The sequence below is a fragment of the Elgaria multicarinata genome, chromosome 11 (assembly GCF_023053635.1).
Source record: "Elgaria multicarinata webbii isolate HBS135686 ecotype San Diego chromosome 11, rElgMul1.1.pri, whole genome shotgun sequence".
NCBI classification, from domain to species: domain Eukaryota; kingdom Metazoa; phylum Chordata; class Lepidosauria; order Squamata; family Anguidae; genus Elgaria; species Elgaria multicarinata.
In genome coordinates, this window is record NC_086181.1 from 43,729,559 (window position 1) to 43,754,879 (window position 25,321).

General features: G+C 50.0%; 1 protein-coding gene across 1 annotated transcript; it reads right to left on the reverse strand.

The window, feature by feature from the left end:
* Positions 1-318: 318 nt before the first annotated feature.
* On the reverse strand, positions 319-24,710 carry AP1G2 (adaptor related protein complex 1 subunit gamma 2). The gene is made up of 22 exons (XM_063138490.1): positions 24,692-24,710; positions 21,779-21,983; positions 19,196-19,320; positions 18,309-18,450; positions 17,181-17,277; positions 16,400-16,476; positions 14,848-14,943; positions 13,790-13,870; positions 13,450-13,548; positions 13,133-13,188; positions 11,289-11,402; positions 10,757-10,897; positions 10,563-10,617; positions 9,901-10,023; positions 8,168-8,257; positions 6,855-6,985; positions 4,963-5,067; positions 4,620-4,773; positions 3,893-4,010; positions 2,284-2,450; positions 1,773-1,871; positions 319-607 (listed from the first exon to the last, which is right to left on the reverse strand). Exons 2-22 carry the CDS (start codon positions 21,980-21,982, stop codon positions 503-505), a joined length of 2,379 nt encoding a protein of 792 aa, XP_062994560.1. The 5' UTR covers position 21,983; positions 24,692-24,710; the 3' UTR covers positions 319-502.
* Between the last annotated feature and the right edge of the window lie 611 nt (positions 24,711-25,321).

Consider the following 25,321-nt stretch of genomic DNA (forward strand, 5'->3'; position numbering starts at 1 on the left):
GGCAGTTGGGAGTGAGAAAAAGAGCCGTCGGAGGCAGGGATTCCCTTCGTCTCCCCCCACCCCCTGCCAGCCCTATTTCTCTGGCCTCACTTTGCCTCTGGTATCTGTCTTCAAAAACGTTTACAGGCAATGGAAGCTGGTGGCCCCCGATGTCTGCGGGGCAGTGAATTCGCGGAGCGGATTCACTGCCCCACAGACATCGGGGGCCACCAGCTTCCACTGTTTGCAGCACCAACTCCACCCCCCCCCCCCCACACCCCAGATTTCTCCTGATCCAGTCCCCACAGCCCTCTCTGTTAACACACCCACTGGCACGCCCAGTGCCGGGTGCATGTGCGTTCGTGTACCAATAGGGGGATCCAGATGGAATAAAGTCACCACCTGGTGGTTAGCTCTTGCAACTGCGAAAATTAAAATAAAATGGGTCTTCTTTTGGATTTGGAGAGAGAGCGTTGTGGAGGAACCCCTAGTGCAAGTAAGGTGCAAGTCTGTTACACACTGTTCATTTCCAGGCACTCTCTGGGAATGAGTTGATTTCCTCAATCTGCTGTACCGGAACCCCCGAAGGTAGGGTGTAGGCGAGCCGTAGCCTCATCCGGAGCGGGAGCTGGGGTTAGAAAAGAATAAAAACATCTGTAACGCTGTGTCAGCTCTGTGCTTCTAAACAAGAAAAATGCCTTTCTGCCAAATTGCAACTGTTAGTTTGGGGGCAGGAGTCAACATTGTGGAAAATCCCAGCTTTGATCTGTACAAGAGCCAAGTCCCTAGTCCTTAAGACTAGGGTGGTGTCTGTTCATGGACGTCTCCAAAGAAAAAAGTTGGGCAGCCAGTACTGAGGCAGCTGAAGGAACAGCGTCTAAGGAAGGTAGGTGCACTGAAGGAACAGGAAGTGATGTCACACTGGTGGCTGCTCCGCTACCAAGATGAAGTCACCCTACGAGCTCGGAGGGGGGGAAGTGACATCACTGCAATCTTTGCGACAGGCAACGAGACGGTGCAACTTCAGCCGAGGAAAATGTATTTGAAACATCCCTGTGAGGTCACCAATAAAGTGGCAGACAGGAAGTCGTGGTGACAGTGCCTGTGTTAGACATCCAATGTTGTTTTTGGGGAGTGTACAGGAGCAGTGGTGTCACTTCTAGTGGTGTAGTTGACCCAGGACTTGGAGGGATGCAATCCCAGTACTTTTTTGGGGGGTAGGGAACCTGATGTTATCTGCCACCCCCCTCAGATTTTCCTAGTCCCTCCGAGTTTAGCTGCAATCCTCACAGTAGGTGGTGTGTGAGAATGTGAATGGACGAATGAACTTTGGGGGAAATTCAGTTCCTGGGGAGGTGAGGTTTGTTTATAGGGCCTAACACCGCTGCTTGAATTTTTGGACTCTCCTCGGGGGGCATGGCTCTGAGGACAGTCATGATGAGAACCCGCACTTCAAAATTTGCCTCTACGTCCAGAGGAGGCTAGTGGGTCTGATGCAACTGGGGCGGTGAACCCGCTCCTGGTTTCAGTCAGAACCGGGCAGAAATCCAAAGGAGCTCTCTCCAAGGTGCTTTCTCATCCCGGATAGCTCCTTTAGAGTTCTGACTGAAACCCAGAGCGGATTCACCGCCCCACCGGCATCAGTGCTTCCAATGTCTACATCTCTGGTCGTTTCTATACTGCTCAATGAACACCAAGAATGGGAGCCCTGGCCTGAAAAGTCAGGTAGGAAGTGACATCGTGGTGACATCACCGCTTCCATCCTGGAGTTCTACCCTTCACGGGCTTCTTACCTTCCTTGGGTTCAACACTCGAATGTGTTGAGTGATGGGAGGCCCACCCTGGCCTGGGACTGTCGAGCTGCTGGGGGCCAGGAGCTCTACCTGGAAAGACTGTGCCAAGAGAAACAGACAAGCGAGTTCAAGCAAAAGGTACGTTTCCTTTTTTAAATGCCCCTTTTTTCAAAACAAAACAAAACGGACATTCTTCCCACCCCACCCTGGAAAGGAAGCGTGTGTTTCGTTTTTTTAAGTTCAGGACATGATGAAGCATCTCAGGATGGTACAGGAGCACTGTAGCGCAGTGGCAGAGTACCTATTTTGCACGCAAAAGGTCCCGGCTTCAATCCTCCGCATCTCCAGGAAGGGCTAGAAAAAGCCCTGCCTGAAATCCCGGAGAGAAGCTGCCACAGTGCCGACAATGCTGGGCTGGACACGCCCCTGGCTTGACGGCCTCTAAGGCAGCTTCCTGGGTTCCTAGCTTGGCAGCGTTGTGGGCAGCCACCGGGCATCAAGAAAACGTCACCTTGGGAACAGCCACTTGCAAAGAAAACGCAGGGATTTCGTCTGAGGTGCGGTTGGAGACTGTGGCCGTGATCAGCAGCAAGGTGGGTTCCAGTGGGGGGCGCTCCATGGAGAATTCGATAAGCAGGCCGTCTCGTTCGTACACCGCCATGCTGGAGGAGGTGGTGGCTGTGGAACAGGAGGATGGAGGGCAAGTGAGCGGTCAACCAAGTTCAGGACATAGAATCCTAGAATAGTAGAGTTGGAAGGGGCCTACAAGACCATCGAGTCCAACCCCCTGCTCAGTGCAGGAATCCACTTTAAAGCATCCCTGACAGATGGATGTCTAGCTGCTTCTTGAAGGCCTCTCAGGTGGGAGAGCCCACAACCTTTCTAGTCTATTGGTTCTATAGTCATACTGCTCTAACAGTCAGAAAGTTTTTCATGATGTTCAGCCAGAATCTGGATTCCTTTATGTTCCCTCCTTGCCAGTTGACCACACCACGAGGCATCCCCTCAAGAAGCCACGAAGCGGATCGGTGGGAGATTCAGGATAGATAAAAAGAAGCGTTTTCTGATGCCAAGAAAAGTATCCATGATGAGCCCAGGGACATCCCCAGAACGTTGGAGAGGTTGTTTGGGAATCGGGACATATATACAGATGTGGTGGTCACGCCCAAAGGTGAATAATTGGACAATGGGTTCATCCATCCTCCCACCTAGCACTGTTAAATTCATATAAAGGACTGGACAATCAATGGTTAGACAAGGATTTAATAGGCCACCTTCTACTGGTGGCAAGATGGCTGATTGCCAGGCAGTGGAAGGATGGCAAAGGGCTTCACATTGATAACTGGGATCAAAGGGTTTGGCAGATGGCCCTCCTGGAAGAATTGACAGAAAAAATTAGGAAAGTGCGAGGTCAATTAGGCGAAGATAAATTTGTGGGGGTCTGGCAGAAGTTTATTGACTTTGAATAAAGAACACCCCCGTTATTATATACAGACCTTTGGAGTGGATAGGAGGACGGCAATATTAAGGGTGTGTGTGGAATCCACTCAAGGTGGAAACGTGTGATTTGTATCTGAATTGATGTGGACTTAGTGACTTATGTAACCAGAACTACTAAAAATAAAAAGTTAAAATCATCGTCGTCGACGTCGCCGCCGCCTACTAGTCCGGATGGCTATGTGTTACCTCCAGTATCAGAGGCAGTATGCCTATGTATACCAGTTGCTGGGGAACATGGGTGGGAAGGTGCTGTTGCTTTGTCCTGCTTGTGGGTTTCCCACGGGCAGGTGGGTGGCCCGTGTGTGAACAGAGTGCTGGGCAATACAATTAAAACAGCTTTCTAGTCCTCATTGCCCACGGAAGATCAATATAACATCCAGAAAAGCTTCGAAGAGCCCCCCACCCCTTGCTATGAACGGGGGAGATTTGACAAAGGCAGAGGAGAGCCCTGATGAGATGCTTGTAGGGTTGTTGACACAGATATTAGGAAAGAAAGGGTGTGGGGCAGGGCAGAGGGACGCTTTGCCACACCCCTGGATGGGTCTTTTTGAGGAACCAGCAGGAATGGGGGTTATCAACCTGGGCTGTTTTGAGGTTGTGGAAGGGAAGGACCAACGTACCTGGGGTTTTTAGATCCCCCAGCAAATCAAGGAAGGATCCCATTACTGGGGCGACCGTGCTGGGCTGCTCTGGAGAGGAATCTATGGGTCCCCCAAGGAGATCCAAGAGATCAGAGACCTAGAGGGAAACAGGCAGCGTTGAAGGAGACAGCAAGGAAATCCCACTGGGAGCGTTGAGACGTGGCCAGAACACGGCTGTGGCTTCTAGGCGTGGGCTGCGAAGGCTGAACAAGAGGGAGGAGTTTAAAAGGCACACAGCGTCCGCCCCACGCCCCCAGGGCACACCAGGACTTGTATTCAGGTTTGACCAAATTTGTTCTATTTCGGTTTCAGCCCAGCCTTTTTATGGTGCAGTAACCCGTTTAGTGTTCCCTGAACTGATGCATGTAAGAACGGATGATCACGACACTGTGATTTGCAAAAGTAGTCAGGCCAAGGTACCCTGGTGGTCGGCAACTTGGCAGCCTCTGTTTAAAACCCTCCCAGCTGTTGTTCTTAAGGTGTGTACATCTTGCTTCTGGCAACACAGACTGGCGCTGCAGCCACTTTTGCATCGAATCTCTACCCACAGCCGGTAACCTGAGTTACGTTCTCCCATGCACGCCCTGCTCCTGGCTCAAGCGGAGAGTTCCACAATGTGGTTCGGCTCCCCGTTTTGCTTCGCATCAAGGTCAGGGCTGTCCCGGCTCCATGGCGCCCCCTGAAGGCAAACGTTTTCATGGCCCACCTGGTTCGTTTCCTCCCGCTGCTTAGGATGGCTGGATGGCGCCACCTCCAGGACCTTAAGGGCAACGTCCTCTCTTCCCTTAGTTTCTTTTTCACTTCCTTCCTCGCTGTAGACACTTCTGTCCACCAAGGGCATCTTCTCCAGAATGGACGCTCTAGGAATAAGGGAAAACGAGGGGCGTGCTAAGAGATTTCATCTCCTGGTGTTTTAGGATAGCGTTTCCCAGAACTCTCAATACCTGTTCTACTCCCTTCTAACAAACAAGAGATGAAGAATTCACTCCCCATCTCTCCTCATTTTCAGCAACACCCCCCAAAACAAGCCACCAGCTTCTAGGACGTACCTGAGGTGGTCATACTTCCGGAAAAGGGCATTGAACTCCACCGCCCGCTGCTGTAGTTCAATGTCATGGCAGCTGCAATAAATGGAAACTAAACTCCGGATCCGGCTTTTTGGTGCAGGTGGGGGAGGAAAAAAAGAAGGAGAGGAAGAGATGATTATTTATTTATGTATTTATAATATTGATAGACCACCCCAAAACCAAAGTTCTCTGGGCGATTTACACGACAAATTAAGACCATAAAAAGAACTGAAATACCAACTTAAAAATCTTAAAAACAAGAGAAAACCAGAAACGATGTAGAAGCAGAGTATGAGTATCAAAAAAATATCCCATAAAAAATCCCTGGCAGTAGAAATACAATAAAAACACAGTAAATAACTTAAAAATTTGCTGCGCTTTCATGACATCCAAAATCTGCTGCCTGTGGTGACTGCCTCGCTCTGCCTTATGGTAGGGCCGGCCCTGAGCTGCATGATATGCTTGTTCCAAGCACAGAAGAGGGGCATAAAGGAGTTGGGAAAGATTAAGCATCAAAATCGCAAAAGGGGGATTGAGAAGACCGGATACTTAAACAATACTACAGCAATACCATAAACGAGAAGGATCTTGGAATTGTCGTAGATCACAAGCTGAATAGGAGCCAACAGTGTGATAGGGCTGCAAGAAAGGCAAATGCTATTTTGGGCTGCATTAATAGAAGTATAGCTTCCAAGTCACGTGAGGTACTGGTTCCTCTCTATTCGGCCCTGGTTAGGCCTCATCTAGAGTATTGCGTCCAGTTTTGGGCTCCACAATTCAAGAAGGACGCAGACAAGCTGGAGCGTGTTCAGGGAAGGGCAACCAGGATGATCCAGGGTCTGGAAACAAAGCCCTATGAAGAGAGACTGAAAGAACTGGGCATGTTTAGCCTGGAGAAGAGAAGATGGAGGGGAGACATGAGAGCACTCTTCAAATACTGAAAAGGTTGTCACACAGAGGAGGGCCAGGATCTCTTCTCAATCCACCCAGAGTGCAGGACACGGAATAACGGGCTCAAGTTAAAGGAAGCCAGACTCCAGCTGGACATCAGGAACAACTTCACAATGGAACCTGATGAGCCTCAGCCAAAGGAAGTGAGGCAGGTGGCTACTAGGAGGAGGGCTTTCTCCGCTGTGGCACCCCGGTTGTGGGATGAGCTCCCCAGAGAGGTCCGCCTGGTGCCTACACTGTACTCCTTTCGTCGCCAGCTGAAGACCTTTTTATTCTCTCAGTATTTTAACACTTAATTTTAACTTAAATTTAAATTTTACTGTTCTAACTCTGTATTTTAATCTTATATCAATTTTGCTGCATAGTTTTATCCTGGTTGTGCTTTTTATACTGTATTTTGTATTTGTGCTTTTAACATGTTGGTTGTTTTGTTATGGTTTTAATCTTTGTGAACCGTCCGGAAAGCTTCGGCTATTGGGCGGTATAAAAATGTAATAAATAAATAAATAAATAAATAAATAACCAGTTCCCTAGGGAGGTTGTGGGCTCTCCCACACTAGAGGCCTTCAAGAGGGAGCTGGACAACCCTCTGTCAGGGATGCTTTAGGGTGGATTCCTGCATTGAGCAGGGGGTTGGACTTGATGGCCTTGTAGGCCCCTTCCAACTCTGCTATTCTATGATTCTATGAAAAACACTGAGGACTGGAGTCGTATGAAGGTGATATAGGCCTCTAATAATAACTTCTCTGTGACCTGACAAGGCTCCAGTTCCAAGGCTTCTTGAGAGGAAAGGGACAGAGCACGGCATCTGAAACTGGTTTAAATCTGTAGCGCAGATAGGCCTGAGAGAATCCCATCCCTGAGAGGAATTTGATCTGTTGTAAATGGTGAGGCCTAGTTGGGGAGGCTGACAGGTTGCTCACTTGACGGCGTTGTCCTGGAGACGGGTCCCAAGCTTCATGAGCGCGGTGAGGGCATAGGCCCTGGTTCCCGGCAGGGACAGGTGTGACTGGAGCACCCGCTCCAACAGGGACAGCATCTCCTCTGGGTCCACCTGCAGGGGGCAAGAAGGCAGGGAGGGAGGGAACCTGAGCAGGGAATTTCGAAGAAGCAGGTGAGTCAATTCCTCCGTTTGATGTTGGCTGCTTCCTTTGCACCCCAAAGTTCTGACTTCTCACTGGGGATGATGGAGAAATCCAATGGGGAGTTTGATGGGTTTTCTTGGGTTTGCCCCCACCCACCCACCCACCCAGACATTGCTTCTCTTTTGGTTGTGGCGCCCGACCTGATCTGCACAGCGTCTGGTCAGTCTGCTGATTTTTCCAGGCATTTCGCACATTTTTTCCACAGGTGTTGCAGTTTGTGCAAATTTCTGGGCCATTTGTGCAAATTGCAGCTGAACTCGTGCAAATTCGGCTGTAATTTGCGCAAATTCACCTGTAATTTGCGCACTGCTCAGAAATTGACGCAGATGGACAAACCTGGGTGAAAAATATCTGCAAAACAGGATCCTGGAGACCGGGGAAAAGCCTGCTGCTCAGCTCACAAACATGAAGCAAGTTATACACGCCGTGGAACTCTGTCAAGTCAAGAAAAGTAGGGGTGTGCATGGACCCCCCGCTCTGCCCCATGGGCCGATCCAAAAATTTCAGATCGGCCCGCTCCGCTCCGCCCATACTCCGCTCCTCTTCACCGCGGAGCTCCGGCTCCGAATTGGAGCTCCGCAATGGAGGGGAGTGGCACCAGGTAAGGCCGGGAGAGGAGGGCGGGGGGGGTTACCGGGCCCTGCCGCCATCGCCGCCCATGCGGCGACGGAGGCAAAGCCCGGTAAGGGACCAAGGGGGAGGGGGGCCTTACATGCCTCCGTCCGCGGTCCGTCGGCTTCTTCAATTGAGCCCGCGGTTCAACCAGGGGCCCAGACTTCCTGGTTGAACCGCGGGCTCAATTGAAGAAGCTGACGGACCGCAGACGGAGGCAGATAAGGGAAAGGAAGGCGGGGGTGGGCGACAGCGACAGCAGCAGGGCCCGGTAAACCCCACTTACCTTTCCGGTGGAGCTCCGGATCAAGGCAAAGGATCCGCCTTCACCTCGATCCTCTTCGCCACGCTCCGCCGGCCCCCCAATCCTCTTCGCCTACGCCTTAAGGGCAGGCGAAGCACCCCGCTCCGCTTCTAATTCGCCGGTCCGATTAGAAGCGGAGCACATCCCTAAAGAAAAGAACATCCCTTCTCCTTACCTGCTTAAGCTCCACCTCGTCGCAGCTCCCGTCCAGTAAGAGGTTGCCATATTCACCAATGCACCAGGTGGCTACTTGAACCAAGGGTTGCTGAGGAAGGGAAAAGACGGTGAGCAGTGCCCCTCCCACCAAGACGTTAGTCCACATGTTAAAACCATTCACTCTCATTTTATTTTTAAACCTAAGGGTTTCAGGATGGCGTACGCAGGGGGTGGTCCCATTTTATCATCACAACAACCTTGCGAGGTAGCTTAATCTGACAGATGGCGGCAACTGGCCCCAAGTGGGCTTCGTGGCTAAGAGGGGATCTTCATTCTTTGGCTCACACGTACTAAACAAAGCATAGATTTGCAAGTATTGCGCAATACAGAACTGGAGTATTGCGTCCAGTTCTGGGCTCCACAATTCAAGAAGGATGCAGACAGGCTGGAGCGTGTTCAGAAGAGGGTAACCAGGATGATCAGGGGTCTGGAAACAAAGCCCTATGAAGAGAGACTGAAAGAACTGGGCATGTTTAGCCTGGAGAAGAGAAGATGGAGGGGAGACATGATAGCACTCTTCAAATACTTAAAAGGTTGTCTCACAGAGGAGGGCAAGAATCTCTTCTCGATCTTCCCAGAGTGCAGGACACGGAATAACAGGCTCAAGTTAAATGAAGCCAGATTCCAGCTGGGCATCAGGAAAAACTTCCTGACTGTTAGAGCAGTACAACAATGGAATCAGTGACCTAGGGAGGTTGTGGGCTCTCCCACACTAGAGGCCTTCAAGAGGCAGCTGGACAACCACCTGTCAGGGATGCTTTAGGGTGGATTCCTGCATTGAGCAGGGGGTTGGACTCGATGGCCTTGTAGGCCCCTTCCAACTCTGCTATTCTATGATTCTATGATAAGATGTCAACCCAACTCAAGGTACTTGAACCTATTTCAGCCTCAGGGCCGTATTCCTGTGGTGCGGAGGGCCAAAGTACCAGAAATATGAGTGTATTTTAGCTGAAAGCTCTACCTGCCAGTAGCTAAGTCTTAGGAGAGAAATTTCAGCCTTTTAGAATGGGGGGGGGGGGATATTACGAAATGATTGGCATTTGGGGAAAGGAGGTGGAGCCAGGGAGCAGGGCCTTCAGGGAACCAGTTTGGCCCCCACACCTGGTTCAACTGCACCTCAACTAAGATTTTAAAATATATCAGGCAGAAAAGAACAAAGACTTAGATGGACTATTCCCAGCACAAAGCAGCGCCGTGTTCTTTGCTTTTAAGCATGGCGTCAAATTTAGGAACATGATACCGCTAAATGCAAATCCTGACCTTTTTGGGGGATTTACTTTTATCCCGAGTGAGGAAGCGGGGATTTCCAGGTCAGATAATGGTTCTCAGGGATTCAAACTGAGGACTCCAACAGTCCCTGGACTCCACCAAGAGGGGGAGTTGCTGGTCTGCTTGAGCACCACCAGCTGGCCAGAGGGCAGTATTACAGCATCTAGGTCCGCAGTTGTCAGGTGACACAAGGGGGCCAATAGATTTCAATCTGGCCCTATAAAGCTTCCGGTTGTGGCCTGGCAACTCAGGTTGAACCAACCCTTCTTGGAGTGAAGAGCAAACTTCTCTCAGACTGGCCTTGCCTCCTTCTTGCTTGTTTTGCCCAGAAGGCCCTAGGAATGGTACAGCCCAATCCTATCTGTGCCCCGAGTTTCTCCAAACGTTGGCAAATTAACCGCAGCCCCGAAATCACACACTCACCTGAGAGATATCTTGGGCCACTGCGTTGTACAGCTCCTGCACAGCATAACCGTGAAGCTCCTTTGCACCACCGATCAGGTGGATGAGATTGGGCACTGCGTCGTCACGCACGTACGAACCAGCCTGGGAAGGGGAGGAACCGAGAATGCCATGTTTGCTCCCTGCTCAGGGAGATTTCTCCGCTTGGACCTTTTTTCTCCTGAAAGGGTTAAACCAATCCTTCCTTCTCGTCCTCCCCCAATGACTCAATTCTTCCATATCGAAGACATCGTCCAGGGACTAGACTGCTACTTGGGGGATCTACATGAGGGGTGCGATTTAACGGTCCCCCTCAAAACTCACTTTTTCCACACACTTAGAATGGCAGTTCCAATGAGGGGCTGGAAACAGGGAGGGGGAAAGAAATATTAAAAGCATGGAAGGACAAAGCACGTTGAGCGAGACGTCAAAAGCAGGGCAGTGGGTGTTTTGAAAAGGACACGGTTCCTTGGGAATCTAAGCTTTTGATTTTAAAGTTTCTAGTTCACAAGGTCTTGGAGAAACTACTTTAAGAATGTCTGAGGTGATCAGAACCCACTGAGAGGAAGGTTCTTCCATCGGCTACACCGCTCTGGGCGCCCCGTGGATCCTAGCACGTCCCCAGTCCTCCTCCTTCATCTTACCATGGTCAGAACTTGGAAGATGGTGTCTATGTGCCAACGCTTGTTGGGCGCAAACCTGGAGCAGGGATAAAATGAGAAGAGGCAGGAATTTCTCAGACCCTTGGTCCGTCACAGAAGTGGTCCTCACAACCATGAGTTCTCCTTGGCCAGAACTCTGCAGCGCCCCCTGCAGGGAGTGACCAGAACTGACTCACTTCTCAGTGGCTAGGAATATTCCGGAAGCGCAGTCCGACTTCAGGTCTGGGGCACAGGTGTCAAGGAACACCAGCAGTTCCTTAACGGTTGTCCTCACGTTGCTGCTGTTCACCAGAGCCAGGCTAAGCTGCAGGGCGCGCCTGAGGAGAAAAGAGACAGGATTGGCCATGTCGGCTGGGGGTAATGGGAGTTGTAGTCCAAGACATGTGGAGGGCACTGGGTTGAGGGAGGGTGTTCTTTTATCAGTGGAGGTTGGTGGCTGTGATGACAGTGGGCTGCTGAATCCGCTCCGGGTTTCAGTCAGAACTCTAAAGGAGTGACCTTGGATCACTCTTTTAGAGTTCTGACTGAAACCCGGAGCGGATTCAGCGCTCCACTGACACCGGAGCCACCAGCACCTTGGACAGCTCCTTCAGAGTTTTGGCTGGTTCTGACTAAAACCCGGAGCGGATTCAGCGCTCCGTTAACATCAGATCCACTGACCTCCACTACTCTTCTCCCATTTCCGGACGCCCTTCCTGCCTCTCTCACCTCTTCACCGTTGGGTCCAGATCGGCCAGGCACGTGAGGACGGTGGATCGGTGCCTCTGGACAGCGCTGTTCTCCGCTTGCAACAATTTCTGTAGAGATGTTAGAGCCACGTACCTGAAAGGAGAGGGAGGGAAACCCACAAATGTACAGCATTACATTCTTGGGAGTGTGAAGGACCAGGCAGGAAGAGGAAACCAGGCCTCAGAGATCGCCCACAATAAATCTCAGGAAATGGCTGCATCATGCATTTCTTCTACGTCCCCTTTCCCTTCGAGGAGAAGGAGAAGGAGATGCAGTCAGGTGGAAGACAACCCTCTAGGGCTGGGCAACCTGTAGTCCACAGGCCATAGTCACCTTTGGCCTAATCCTAGCGGCCTTCAGCATCATCCACCTTCCTTGTTTGACAGTTCCCCCTCTGGGAATCGCTTCTTTCTCTGCTTCAGGCATATATGCTTGAAAGGCAGAGGAGGTAAAGGGTGGCATGGAGAAAAAAATGGGAGGGGGGAACAGCCTGATCTCTACCCAGCGTCCTCCAGATGTGTCGGACTACAACTTCCATTATCCACAGCCGGAAAATGCTAGGACGGTGGGAGTTGTGGTCTGACACATCTGGGGCAGCCAGGTTGGGGAAGGCCTGCAAATTCTGCCCTCTTTAGCTCCGCCCACTAGATCTAGCTCCGCCCACCATCACCCGCCGGCTTATTTGTTCAATGCGTCAATGACTCTTGATAGGAAAACGGTTCCCCCTTCCTGCTCTAGGGCAGGGGTGGCTGGATACCGGCTGGACATCAGGAAAAACTTCCTGACTATTAGAGCAGTCTGACAATGGAACCAGTTACCCAGGGAGGTTGTGGGCTCTCCCACACTGGAGGCCTTCAAGAGGCAGCTGGACAACCATCTGTCAGGGATGCTTTAGGGTGGATTCCTGCACTGCGCAGGGGGTTGGACTTGATGGCCTTATAGGCCCCTTCCAACTCTACTATTCTGTGATTCTATGAAATGGCTGAGGCTTCTGGGACCAGAGGTGGCCCTATGAAAGAACTCTGTTAGAGCCGTCGGGATCCAACCAAATCATAGCTAAAGGTGCGGTCGGATTAATCTTCCACACAATTTCATGGGGAAAATAAAAGAAGCAACGTGTCACTCTGCATGCATTGTAATAGCCCTTTTATTGCATTGCTGCCTTGTGCATATTCTAGAAGGGGAAGAGAACCCTGCCTCATGAGGGGATTTTTCCAAAATTGTATTCAATCCTCATTTTCACACACACACCTTTATCATCTGAGTACAGGTGCTCCGTACCTGCGAGGAACAGCAACACCTACAAAACTACCAGACCTTCTGTGAGGGTTCTGGAATGTTCCGCCTCCCAGATCTGTGTCTACATAACAAAATGGACCTTTGAGAATTAGGAAGGCTGGCAGATCAATTTCTTCAGGAGAGGGGCGGGGAGACCCCCTTAAGACAAGTCAAAGACTCTCAACTCTCCAACCAATTTCCTTTTCCTCCTCCCTGATGACTCCTCCATTAAGATCTCTGCTGATACATCGGCTATCAGGACCACGAGACTGGGAAGACTACAAATTTTCCGGAACCAATCGCAAAATGTTAAGGAGCCGGGGTAAAGCATTTAGCGGCCTGCCCCACCAGGCTCAAAAATCTTCACTAACCAGCAGCGAATTTCAGGTGACCGGAGCGGGGTGAGGGAAATGTATCAGCCCCTACGTGGATCATTCCCAAATTCTCAATGGGGAGCGGTATATAAATATTGTAAATAAATAAATAAACCATTCCTCCTCATTTTCACTGTTGTTTGGAGTGGGTGCAGGTGGGAGGAGTGTTACCTGATATTCCGATCCTTGTTAAGGAGAAAGCGTCCTAGAATATTTATAGCGAGAACCTGTGTACGGAAAAAAAGAGAAGCATCCTTATTTCCCAAAATGTACCATAAATACGACCAGAAGAGCAAAGGACAAGCAGAGAAGCAACAGACGAAGCCAAGAGTAGCAACTGCAATTACTACATTCTTGATTCTAGCTCAAAATGTTTGATTTGCTTCCACGGAACCCAAGCAGTCCCCAAAGAAGGCTGAAGGAAGAGGAGCTAAACCAGACCCTCAGTTAGGCCAGAGGAATGTGCGTGTCGTGAGATTCTGCCGTACCCGCAATCCGCTGGTGGACTGTACGCCCATGATGGTCAGAACCGTCTCGTACAAGATGGCGTTACCCACGTTCCGTGTGGTCTCTGTGTTGGTGGCCACCTGGGCAGGAACGGAGAAACGGAAGGCGTCACTGCTGTAGTTTTAAGGACATTCCCTTCCTTCTCCTCCTCCCCAAAATCTTCACCTTGGCCTCTTCCTGTCCCACTTCACTGCCCAGCCATGAGCCAAAAAACAGCAGAGTCCCTTCTAGGTCATATGTTCTAGACCAGGCCTACCAAATGTTCGTCAAAACAGGGAGACATGTTTGCCCGCAGCTGTGCCCAACCCGTCTCGCATTCACCTGGGCCAAGGAGTCGTTCATGGCCTCGCTGGTGTCTTCATTGTCTCGTCCCAGAATCCTCAGCAGTCGCAGGATCTGTACCTGTGGAGAAGGGCGGGGCATGATAGCATACAGGAGCTGGGTTGGCTCAGAGAGGTGAGAAGGTGGAGGTAGGAATGACGGGTCTCGAGAAAAGGACAGAGAGAAGGAAAGTGTAGTTTGCTTGTTCCACTCAGCTTGTGCGGAGGTAATCCACCCCTCTGGGCGTCTGTTCTAAGGGTGTCCATGGTTGCAGGCATAGTAATGCTGGCCACTTTATGAAACCGAGACAGCCGATTGGCCTGTCACGCTCAGTATCGTCTGCTTGGATTGGCAGATGTGTTCCCCACGTCTTGGAGAAAGAGTTGCCCATCTCAGCCCTTGCTCCTCAAGACCCTTCCAACTGGGTATTGACCCTGGAACCATATCCATGCAAAACATGGCCCTTACCAGTATTTCACGTGCTCACACACATCTTATTTATTTATTTATTTATTTAGAATATTTATATACCGCTCCCCATTGAAAAATTTCGGAGCGGTGTACAAGGTAAAATGAAAATAAAAACAGAATAAAACAGTTAAAACAAAATTTAAAAGAAGCAATAACAGTAATCCAAGGTTGCATGTTAAAGAAAGGCTTCTTGGAATAAAGATGTTTTCAGGAGGCGCCGAAAGGAGTACAAGGTTGGAGCCTGTCTGACCTCCAGAGGCAGGGAATTCCACAGGAGGGGGGCCACCACGCTGAAGGCTCTTCCCCTGGTGGATTCCAATCGGAGGATGGATCTAGGTGGAACCACCAGGAGCAGGCCCTCGGATGACCTCAGTGACCGGGCAGGTTGGTAAGGGAGAAGGCGCTCTCTCAGGTATCCTACAGGAAAGTACAAGATATCCCACCACCACGCACACGCGTGCACAGCCCTGCCCTGGGGAATGCAGGACGGAGGTGGCAAGTTGTCTTGAATCTCCCTCAGATTGTGAAAGGAGCGGGAGGCACAAGTTCACGAGAAGACTGGTGGTTCACGAACAGAGGCCTTTTACCTGCAGAAAAGGGTCGCTGATTCCAGAGATACTGTGATCCGGAGAATACCCAGCTACCACCAGGTTACGCAGCACCCCTACCAACCGGGGCACAAACTGTAGGGGAAACAACAAGAACATGGCAGGTTCATTGAGCAGAGGAACACTCGAAAGAGTCTGCAAAGTCAATCCCCATCTCTCGGAAGGCATCGGGGTCTCGTCCGGCTACCTACAATTCCCGCCCCAGGGATCGCACGGTACATTAGGCGTGATGTACGGTACAGGGATCGCACGGTACACAGTACACGCTGTCTCTACCTACCACTCTGATCTAGAAAGGATTTTTGATCTAGAAATGGAGGGGTTCCAGTTTTTATTTGCCCTACTTAGTAGCCCAATTTTTGTCAGGTCTCCTCAGAAGTAAGGCCCTTTAGACTTCATTGGGACTTACTCCCAGGTATGGATCTATAACTAGGGTCCCCAACACCTCTCTCAGCACCGAACAGGCTCCCTGTTCTCATTTTTACTTTATTTCTTAACATTTTGTGAGCCACCGTGGCAGTGATTTTATGAATGGGTAAGCCCCACTCCATGGCAGCCATTTTGTGAGAGTTCCCAAGACACTCCCTCAAATGTCCAATGCGCCCACCGGCCCCCCAAAATTGGAGACTCCGTTGGTGTACAGGACTACAGCCTGGTTATATATCTTCTGCATGATGTTAATAATTCCTTAGGGGTACATATTATATATTGAAAGAGTTCATGAATTTTTACCCTGACCTCCAGTGGAGGCTGGTGGCTGCAATGACAGTGGGGCGGTGAATCCGCTCCGGGTTTCCGCCAGAACCATCCTGAACTCTAGCTCCTTTAGAGTTCTGGCTGGTTCTGGCAGAAAACCGGAGCAGATTTACCGCCCCACTGACATCGGAGCCACCAGCCTCCACTGTTGTGGTTAAAGACAATTCCCGTTTTCTATTTGTTGAATGTTCGGGCTTGCCACAGTCCTTTGAGCCCCGTGCTCTCCCTGCTCCCTGGCAGAAATTTGGGCTGGCCCTCCTCCCCAAGATGGATGACATGGGACTCGAACCCAGGACTTGATCCATGCAAAGCACATGGCCTACCAGAAGGGTGGATGCAAAGGAGGCCTCCTTTCCACAGTGGCCCTAAGAGGACATTTCAGCAAGAGGCCTCTTTCCAGCGGGACAAGCGGCACAGGTCGAAATTCCGTCTTTGACCCCATTTTTCAAGGCAGGGGATCCTTTGCAGCCGCTCGCTCACCCTGCCCAGCACTGATCCCGGGTCCCCTCACTCCCCAGGTACCCTGTTCCCCTGTTTCTGTATTTGCCAAGGGTAATTACCTAGGGAGGTTGTGGGCTCTCCCACACTAGAGGCCTTCAAGAGGCAGCTGGACAGCCACCTGTCAGGGATGCTTTAGGGTGGATTCCTGCATTGAGCAGGAGGTTGGACTGGATGGTCTTAGAGGCCCCTTCCAACCCTACTATTCTAGGATTCTATGATTCTAATTCTTCCCAGTGGATTAACAGGCGGGGAGGCGAGACGCGTGGCTTCCCACCTTGCAGAAGTGTTCCAAGGCTTGGGGACTTTGCTCGCACATCTCCGCGATTAACATGACGGTGCCGTGCAAAATGCCTGGGGAAGAGAAACAGACAGGCGTCAATCGAGTTCTGGTTTCCCTGGGAGGCCTTGACATGACAGGCGGCGGCATGGCGGTCAGCACTGAAGGGCAGACGCTCATCGTAACAGTCCCCGAGGAGAGTCCAAAAACGCAAGCAGCTGTGTTGGTCCGTATCAACAAACCCCTCCTGGCCACTCCCATCTGCCCCTGTTGCAAAGCGAAGGCGTCCTCACGGCCCGTTCCAGACCAAGCCGCCGCGAGATCTTTTGCATTCCAAGAGGCGATCGCTCAAAATAAGACATCGCTGCTGGAAAATAGCATTTTGCCTTTTGCTACGGCGAGGATTGCAGCTCAGGGAACTGGGTAGCCTGGGAGGGGGTGGGCAGGAGATGTCGGCATCCCTGCTAATGCAAACATCCCGGGGCTTGGACCCTGCGCGCCCTGACCCACGACACCACTGGGCATGGGGCCGCCATACTTCTGATCCTCTGCCAAGCCACAGGAAGCCCCTCTGGGCTCGTCTTGCCTCCCTTCTCTCATTATCCCGCCTCCTGGCAAACCTGCTTTCAGCCACAGGGTCCATTCGCCCATTCCGCGGCGAGGTGTCACGCGTTTCAGTAACCGAAGCGTACCCCAACACGGGTGAAACTGCCTGCGTTCCTCGCCAGCCTGTTGATTTGGGAATTTGGCAACGAGCTGAACGGACAAGGGCACCTACCGTGAATTTGTTCGGTCAAGAGCTGCTCGCCGAGGGGGGTGAAGGCGTCCGTGAGGTCCGGCACCTTTCGGACGAGGTGTACCGCACAGATAATGGCCTAGTTAATAAAGAGAAAAGGAGGTTCGCTAAAGACTAGGACCCTGGCCCCCCTACACTTCTCCAGGATTGCCTCACAGGCTTGGCGTTTAGCAGAACCCTTAAAACCCCAGGTTTTGATCAAAGACCATTGCCTCTGAACATGTGCAGAGCATTTTTCTTTCCTTTTGAGTGGCTACAGCCAGATCCTGGACGCAACCCTTAATTTGTAGCCAGACTTCAAATGAATAGGGTAAAGAGAAACTCTGAATATGGGCAGAGAGCCTCTCATTCCCCCACATCCACTCACCTCCATCTTGGAGGCTAGAGGGAGGCTTTCAGACATTTCTTGCAAAAAAAAAATATTATTTTTAAAACAACCACAACCAAAGAAGTCATTACATAGGAAATTAAACAATGGGTTAGAAATTAATCACCAGATCAAACGGATGTGTTCAAGAGGGGGATAGAGGAGTCCAACCTTCCCCAACCTGATGCCCTCCAGATGTATTGGACTACAATTCCCAGCATACCGCAGCCAGGATGGGAGTTGTAGTCCAACACATCCGGAGGGCACCAGGTTGGGGAAGGCTGTTAGAGTCTCCAAAGCAAATGCCTTATTATTAATTTATTTATTTCTATACCGCCCAATAGCCAAAGCTCTCTGGGAGGCTTACAACCATTCCTAAGATAATAAAATACAGCATTAAAATTACAGCATAAAATATAGCATAAAACTTTAAATATCCAAAATTTAAAACAATTTAGACGGCTAAAAACAGTTTCAATAAAAAAAATACTAGACCTGTTTAGACAATTGGCACAAATGCCGCATCATGTGCCATGAAATGCCTGGGAGTGGAGGGCAGCCTTGACCCAGTGCCAAAAGGCTGACCGTGTTGGCACCAGGCGGGCCTCAGTGGGAATCTCATTCCACAGTTGCGGGGCCACCACGGAGAAGGCCCTCTGTCGCCATCCTCCGAGCCTTATAAGAAGCTTACAAGGAAAGCGTGGGAGCGTCAGGATTTCAGGAGTCCCTTCATAGCTTCTCACCTTCCTTCGCACGGAGGGCTGCCCCACCCTGGCCAGCTGTTCCACCTCCCCAGCCAAGTCCCGGAGCATCGCCGCAGAGCCCAGGGAACCGAGGGTGCTCAGTGCTAAGCCCTGCACCCAGGCACTGGGATGCAGGAGGTCGCTGGGGAGAGAAAAAGAGAGGGGTGAAAATGGAGGGCAAGGAATCCTCTCAAACACTCGCCCTCCCCACCAGCCACCATCACTTCCTTCAGGCACCCAAATGCTTGCTTCCCTCCCTCCCTCCCTCCCTCCCTCCAGGTGGGGCTTCCAAACTTTCTATTCCTTTCCCCTCAATCCCAGTTTCCCCCCCACCCGCACCACTTGCTGCAAATTCCACCCCTCAGTCTTCCCATCAATGGGCGCCATTTTTTTCATCCTATGAAAGTCGGACGTGTTTCAAGCGAACGGCCGTATTCTGGACCTGGCTTCCCCAACGTGGTGCCCTCCAGATGTGTTGGACTACAACTCCCATCATTCCATTGGCCAGGCTGGCTGAGGATGATGGGAGTTGTGGTCCCACACATTTGGAGGGCATCGGGGTTGGGAAAAGCTGGGCTAGCCAATATCCCAAAGCTATACTTTCAAGCTACCCCAAAGCTGACACCCCTTGACTCAAGGTTTTCCCCCACACTCTACATTGTAGGGGGCTTCCCCCCCCACAAGTCCTCAGCACCCCAAACTGGGCTCCTAGCGTCCCCTACAGATGCACACCTCAACCCACACCTCCAAATTCCACGTTGCTCACATTCAGCTAATCATAAGCTCAAAAACGAAGAAGTTGAGTTTTCCCTGATATCTGGTTTCACCCACTACGGGATGGCTTGCCCCTGCTACAATTCCCCCCTTCAAAATGTCCACCCACTCACTTCTTGAGGCTATTGGTCAACAGAAGGTGAGTGTCCTGCTTCTCATCCAATAGGAGCGCAGCGCCAAGGTAGCCGATCCGCTTTTCGTGGAATCGGTGGGAGGCGATGAGCTTCAGGCATTCCATCTGGGTTGCGGCAGGAGGAATAAAAACGAATTATAGCCAGGCTGCATCCTTTAATCGATGAATTGGTTAGAATCGACTAAAAATGCGTTGCCAAATAGCCAGGCAACACATTTTTCTTTGAAACAGGGTTCATTCTCTTTAATCTAAGTCCTTGTAACAACTACAAATGGCAGCAGAGCTGGCCCTACTATTAGGCAAAGTGAAGCAACCACCTCAGGCGGCAGATGCAGGGGGGCAGAGGTGGCAGCCTTCAGGCTATTCCTCACAAACTCTCTGAGTGTCTCTATATTAACGGGAAAAGCCGGTACTCATAGTTTTTTCCTCTTTTGGGGTCTTTCCGCATTGACCACATCTCCTATAGACAGCGACCACGTGATTTGTAATTGAAAACTTCTCCTCTTGACAATTCTCCATAGAGTTAAATGAAACATCGCCATCTAGTGGCTCACGATATCCTGCAGTAATTTTAAATGGTGCATTTTCTCTGAACTTTTTAAAGTGAGATTATGGGGGGAAGGCGCGGGAGATGTCCTGGAGGTTGACAGAATTATTATTATTATTATTGTTGTTGTTGTTGTTGTTGTTGTTATTTCTTACCTACCTCTTCATTTGGGAGACGGGGAACAACAATAAGTATGTAAAGGACCTGCAAGCTTCCGTGAGTGGCCATGAGCGTACAATAAATCGCTCAAGTAGACGTCCTCTGTCTGTTTCCTTTGTTGGAGGATGGAGCTCTGTGTGCCTCACAACCTTCCTACATTCCCTAAACTAGCCTACTGCCTCAGGTGTGGTGGAAGAGCAGCCCCATTGCCAGGGCTGAAGTAAGATCCAGTTGCCAGCTTCTGTACGTGGACTGGGGAGAGAGTGCCATCTTGTCCTTTGCCTCAGGCAGCAGAATGTCTCAGGCCATTGGGGGCAGGGGGAGACCATTTAATTCCCACAATGCCCTTCAGCAATGCTAGGTCAGGGGCATTGTGGGGAATTAAAATGGCAGCTCTCAAATCCAGCTACTGCTACTCATTGGGGTGGGCCCAGAACTCCAGTTAAGCCAGCACGTACAAAGGCCCTCCTCTGAGTGCCTACTCTGAGGGAAGCTCGGAGGATGGCAACAAGGGAGAGGGCCTTTTCAGTGGTGGCCCCCCAATTATGGAATTTCAGTGGTGGCCCCCCAATTATGGATCTCCCTGACGAGGCCTGCCTGGCGCCAACATTGTTATCTTTTCAGCGCCAGGTCAAGACTTTTCTCTTCTCCCAGGCATTTGACAGCCCATGTTGAGTTTTTTAATTGACCCCAGATCTATCCTTACGCCTCGCTGAGAGTTCAAAATTGTTTTTAAATGTCTATTGGCTTTGTATGACCACTTTTATGCTTTTACGGTTTAAAGTTTTGCATATAGTTTTTCAACGTTTAATGATTTCATCTTTGTAAACTGCCCAGAGAGCTTTGGCTATGAGGCGGTATAGAAATATAATAAATAAATAAATGTTTTAAAAAACTGTTTTTCAATGCCATTTTAGAGCTCAGTCCCCGCAAGAGTGCTTCTGAGCGCGTGCAGCGTGTACTTTCCCTTTGCTACTGAGAAATCACAATTGGCCTCCACAAATCTGGGCTAAGGAAGAAGGATTTCCTGATGAGAGGCATGTAACTTTCCCATCACATGGACCTTTATGAGTTGATGGGGACATTTGGGGGCCTCAGCAGAGGTTTGGGGGTGAGGTAATTGCATATAGAGCCAAGGCAGAATAGCCTTTAGAATGCCCCAAACAGGAATATGGCGACCCAGAAACAAAGCCCTATGAAGAGAGACTGAAAGAACTGGGCATGTTTAGCCTGGAGAAGAGAAGATTGAGGGGAGACGTGATAGCAGTCTTCAAATACTTAAAAGGTTGTCTCACAGAGGAGGGCCAGGATCTCTTCTCGATCCTCCCAGAGTGCAGGACACGGAATAACGGGCTCAAGTTAAAGGAAGCCGGATTCCGGCTGGACATCAGGAAAAACTTCCTGACTGTTAGAGCAGTGCGACGGTGGAATCAGTTACCTAGGGAGGTTGTGGGCTCTCCCACCCTAGAGGCCTTCAAGAGGCAGCTGGACAACCACCTGTCAGGGATGATTTAGGGTGGATTCCTGCATTGAGCAGGGGGTTGGACTCGATGGCCTTGTAGGCCCCTTCCAACTCTGCTATTCTATGATTCTATGAAAACCCCACTGAGACTTGAAGCTTATTTGGGCCATTCACTATCTCTACACCTATATTTAAATTAAGTAAAAATAAATAACAAAAATAAGGGCCCAGTCCTCTGCATGTTTAGACAGGAAAAAAGTTGACAACTCCCAGCATGCCCCAGACATGGCTGGCTGGGGCATGCTGGGAGTTGGTGTAGGCCTTTTTTTTTCCCTGTCTAAACATGCAGAGGATGGCGCCTTAATAAATGTAAGGTGACTGATGCCGCTCTGCACCTGTCCAAAGTGAGCAGGATAGCCCAGCATGTGAATATAGAGCAACTTGGCCAAATTGGAAGCCCGGGTGTCGGATTCGTCTCCACGGAAAGCTCCCCGGATCTTGGCGCTTTCTCGCTGGACCAGTTCCCGTTCCTCCGCCTGGGTCTGTGCGTTCCGGATGGTCCGAATCAGGACGGGTAACGACAGGGGTGCTTCCGGCATCCTGCAGAGAGGAAATGGCATTAAAGGGGAGTCATAAAGTCATAGAACAGCAGAGTTGGAAGGAAGGGGCCTACGAGGCCATCAAGTCCAACCCCCTGCTCAATGCAGGAATCCACCTTAAAGCATACCTGACTTATGAACATAAGAAGTTGTTGGATCCTGGAATGGATCTTGGTTATGTTTTCCATTGCTTTGTTAATTGCTGAGGATCTGGAAGAACAGAGGACTCAGCAGAAACTTAAAGGTCAACTCTACTCCTGGACATTGAGTGTTATAATTGAATAATTGTCTAACTAATTGTCTTCAATTAAGGGTTGCAAGGAGTTGCATCATTGTACAGGTTGTCTATAAAAGTAAATGTGTTTTCATGTTAGTTACTTCCATGTCCCTTACCCAACTTGATGTAAGCTGTATTGACTGACCGTTTGTAAGTATTTGTATCTGTACTGCCATAACTAAATTATATATTTATTTGCCAGTAAAAGGTTTATTTGAACCTACATAAATCTCTGTCTTAATTCACGTCTTTGCTGACTTGGCTGAGAACCGCTGTAATCTCTGCTAGTCTCTGGAAGGCCCAGACAGAGACTTAACACAAAAGGTTATGTGCCAGAAACCCAGTCTGTGCCATAACTAATCAGCTTCTAAAGCCATAACTCAACAGAAGTGCCCTGATGCTGGATCAGACCAAGGGTCCATCTAGTCCAGCACTCTTTTCACACAGTGGCCAACCAGCCATCGGCCAGGGATAAACAAGCAGGACATGGTGCAACAGCACCCTCCCGCCCATGTTCCCCAGCAACTGGTGCACACAGGCCTATTGCCTCGAATACTGGAGATAGCCCACAACTATCAGGGCTAGTAGCAATCGATAGCCTTTGCCTGCAGGAATTTATCCAGCCCCCTCGTGAAGCCATCCAGATTGGTGGCCATCACTACGTCTTGTGGCAGTGAGTTCCATAATTTAACTAGGCGCTGTGTGAAGAAGTCCTTCCATTTATTCGTCCTGGATCTTCCACCAATCAGTTCCATGGGATGACCCCGGGTTCTAGTATGGCTGTCCAGTTGCCTCTTGAAGGCCTCTAGTGTTGGAGACTCCACGAGCTGAGAGAGGATTTGGAACCTAGCACCTGCAGAAACCCCAGTTTGACTCCTTTCCCTATACCAGGGTGGGCAGATTTCAGGCTTGCAGGATCTTTGTTGTTTTGGTTTTCGACTAAAGTGCTGAGGTCTACCGACCTGGGCCGGACACACAACAGTGGAGTAAATTATATGCCAAACACCATGAACCATGCAGGGATATATACAGAAATCCACATTGGATCAGGGATTCGAACACAGCCCTCTAAAACTGGCCAGTGGAGCTGAACTAAAAACTAAGCAAAAGCTAACAATTACGATACCTATTTTACAGCTTAGGAACACTGAGGCTGAGCGCTAAGCCATTAGCACAAGGCCTGTCATGGCAGAATGGGCTCTATTAGCTGTTTGCTCGCGTTAAAAGTCAGAACCCCTGGGAGTTCTGCCTCAAATGACCCAGAGATCTGTCAGTTGACCTGGTTTACATTCTGGCTGCCCACGCCCCAAACTGCATGCTTGCGGGAAGCGGGTCTAAGTTGTACTTTTTGCAAAACACAGGGATTTAAGCCTGGGACACAGGCAGTAATAACAAAGCTAACTCTGAGAGTGTGTAGACTGTCTATTCCTGCATCGAGCAGGGGGGTGGACTTGATGGCCTTATAGGCCCCTTCTAGTTCTACTATTCTAGGATTCTCCCTATATCCCACGCATCTAAGATTAGAACTCAGGATTTTCTTGACAGATTATGTGGGAGCCTCCCATTAGGGTGGGACCCAACAACCATTTCTCGCTGACACTAATTGATTAATGCCCTTTGGCTAAATCCCACAATTAACCTGATTCAAGAGTGGTAAAAAGGCAGTTTGTCCCACTCACCCACCCACTTTCGTTTCATGTTTATGGGCCGTATTAGGGCCGAAGGAGGGACTACCCCAGGCAGCTGATTTTGAGTGCCATGAAAGGCCAGCAAATGGTTAGTTCTTTGATTTATCATTATTTATATTCTTATTGCATTTTTACTCCCAGGGAGAGGCACTTGTGGATGTTTCTACTTTAATTACAAGTTCAATCACAGTTTTTAAAACTCAGCTAAAAACTTTTCTTTTTTCTAACGCTTTTAGAACTTGATTTTAATCTTACTTTTTTACTGTTAGTTTTACTCTACCCTGTGCCTGTTTGGTGCATTCTCTTCCCCTTCTTATTGTTTTATTATGATTCTATTAGAATGTAAGCCTATGCGGCAGGGTCTTGCTATTGTTTTACTCTGTACAACACCATGTGCACTGATAGTGCTACATAAATAAAAATAGGTGCCAAAATTAAGTTAGCCAGCCTTCAGCACTCTCCATCTTGGGGGTGGGGGTGCTCCGCTCCAGCCTGCAAAATATTTTGGGGTGACCTGGCGGTGGTAATTATTCCAGACAAAGTGAAGCAAAAACAGCAGAGTTTTGGTGGAGCATGAAGTCCTGAATCTCCCACCCCACTGCCTGGCGGACAAGACCTTTCTCTCACCGCTCCCAGATGGCACCATTTCCTCCCTTAGAATTCCGCCCCACACGTCCTTCTGCCTCCCCCTTCCCCCCCCCCATGCAAAACACTCCCTTCAGTGTAGGACCTCCAAAGACTAACCTTAAATTGAGCAGAGTCGTTTAGGTTCCCTTCCCCCCCCCATCACCTGTACTCCCCAACTCTTTCCAGTTTGATGGACAGTTTAAAATGTGCATATTTTGAATGAATCTGCATATATACAAATAAGCCACAAGCAAACACACACGCAGAGTGCCACCAGACACCCCCGTGCTAGCACCCCTTCTTTTTTGGACACCCCTCCTCCTAACTCAATCCTTCTTTCCTTCCGTGTTGGTATTCTCCCCTCCCCCCCTCACCTGTCCAAAAGTCCACTTTGTACACTCTTGTTCAGTTCACACCCTCAGAAGTTTCTGGAAAACAGGGTGGAGGGGAGCAGAGCTGACAACCCCCTCTTTACCTCCCCGTCTGCTTAGTCAACTTATTTCATTTCCGGACAACAGTCTGCTCTGCAGCCAGGTAAACTCACCTGAGCTTCTGCAGGTACCTGGACCCAGGGGTGCCCTCTGCTGGCCAGATCCAGAAATGGACTTTCTTATTCAAGGACTTCTATTGGAGGGTGGAGCTGTGATGATCAGCAGCCAGTACTACAGTGGAAGCATTTCCAGCCATACAAATTTTTCTGGCTAAGGTTGTTCCCTCCAAGTTATATGGTGCAGAACTTTGGGGTTT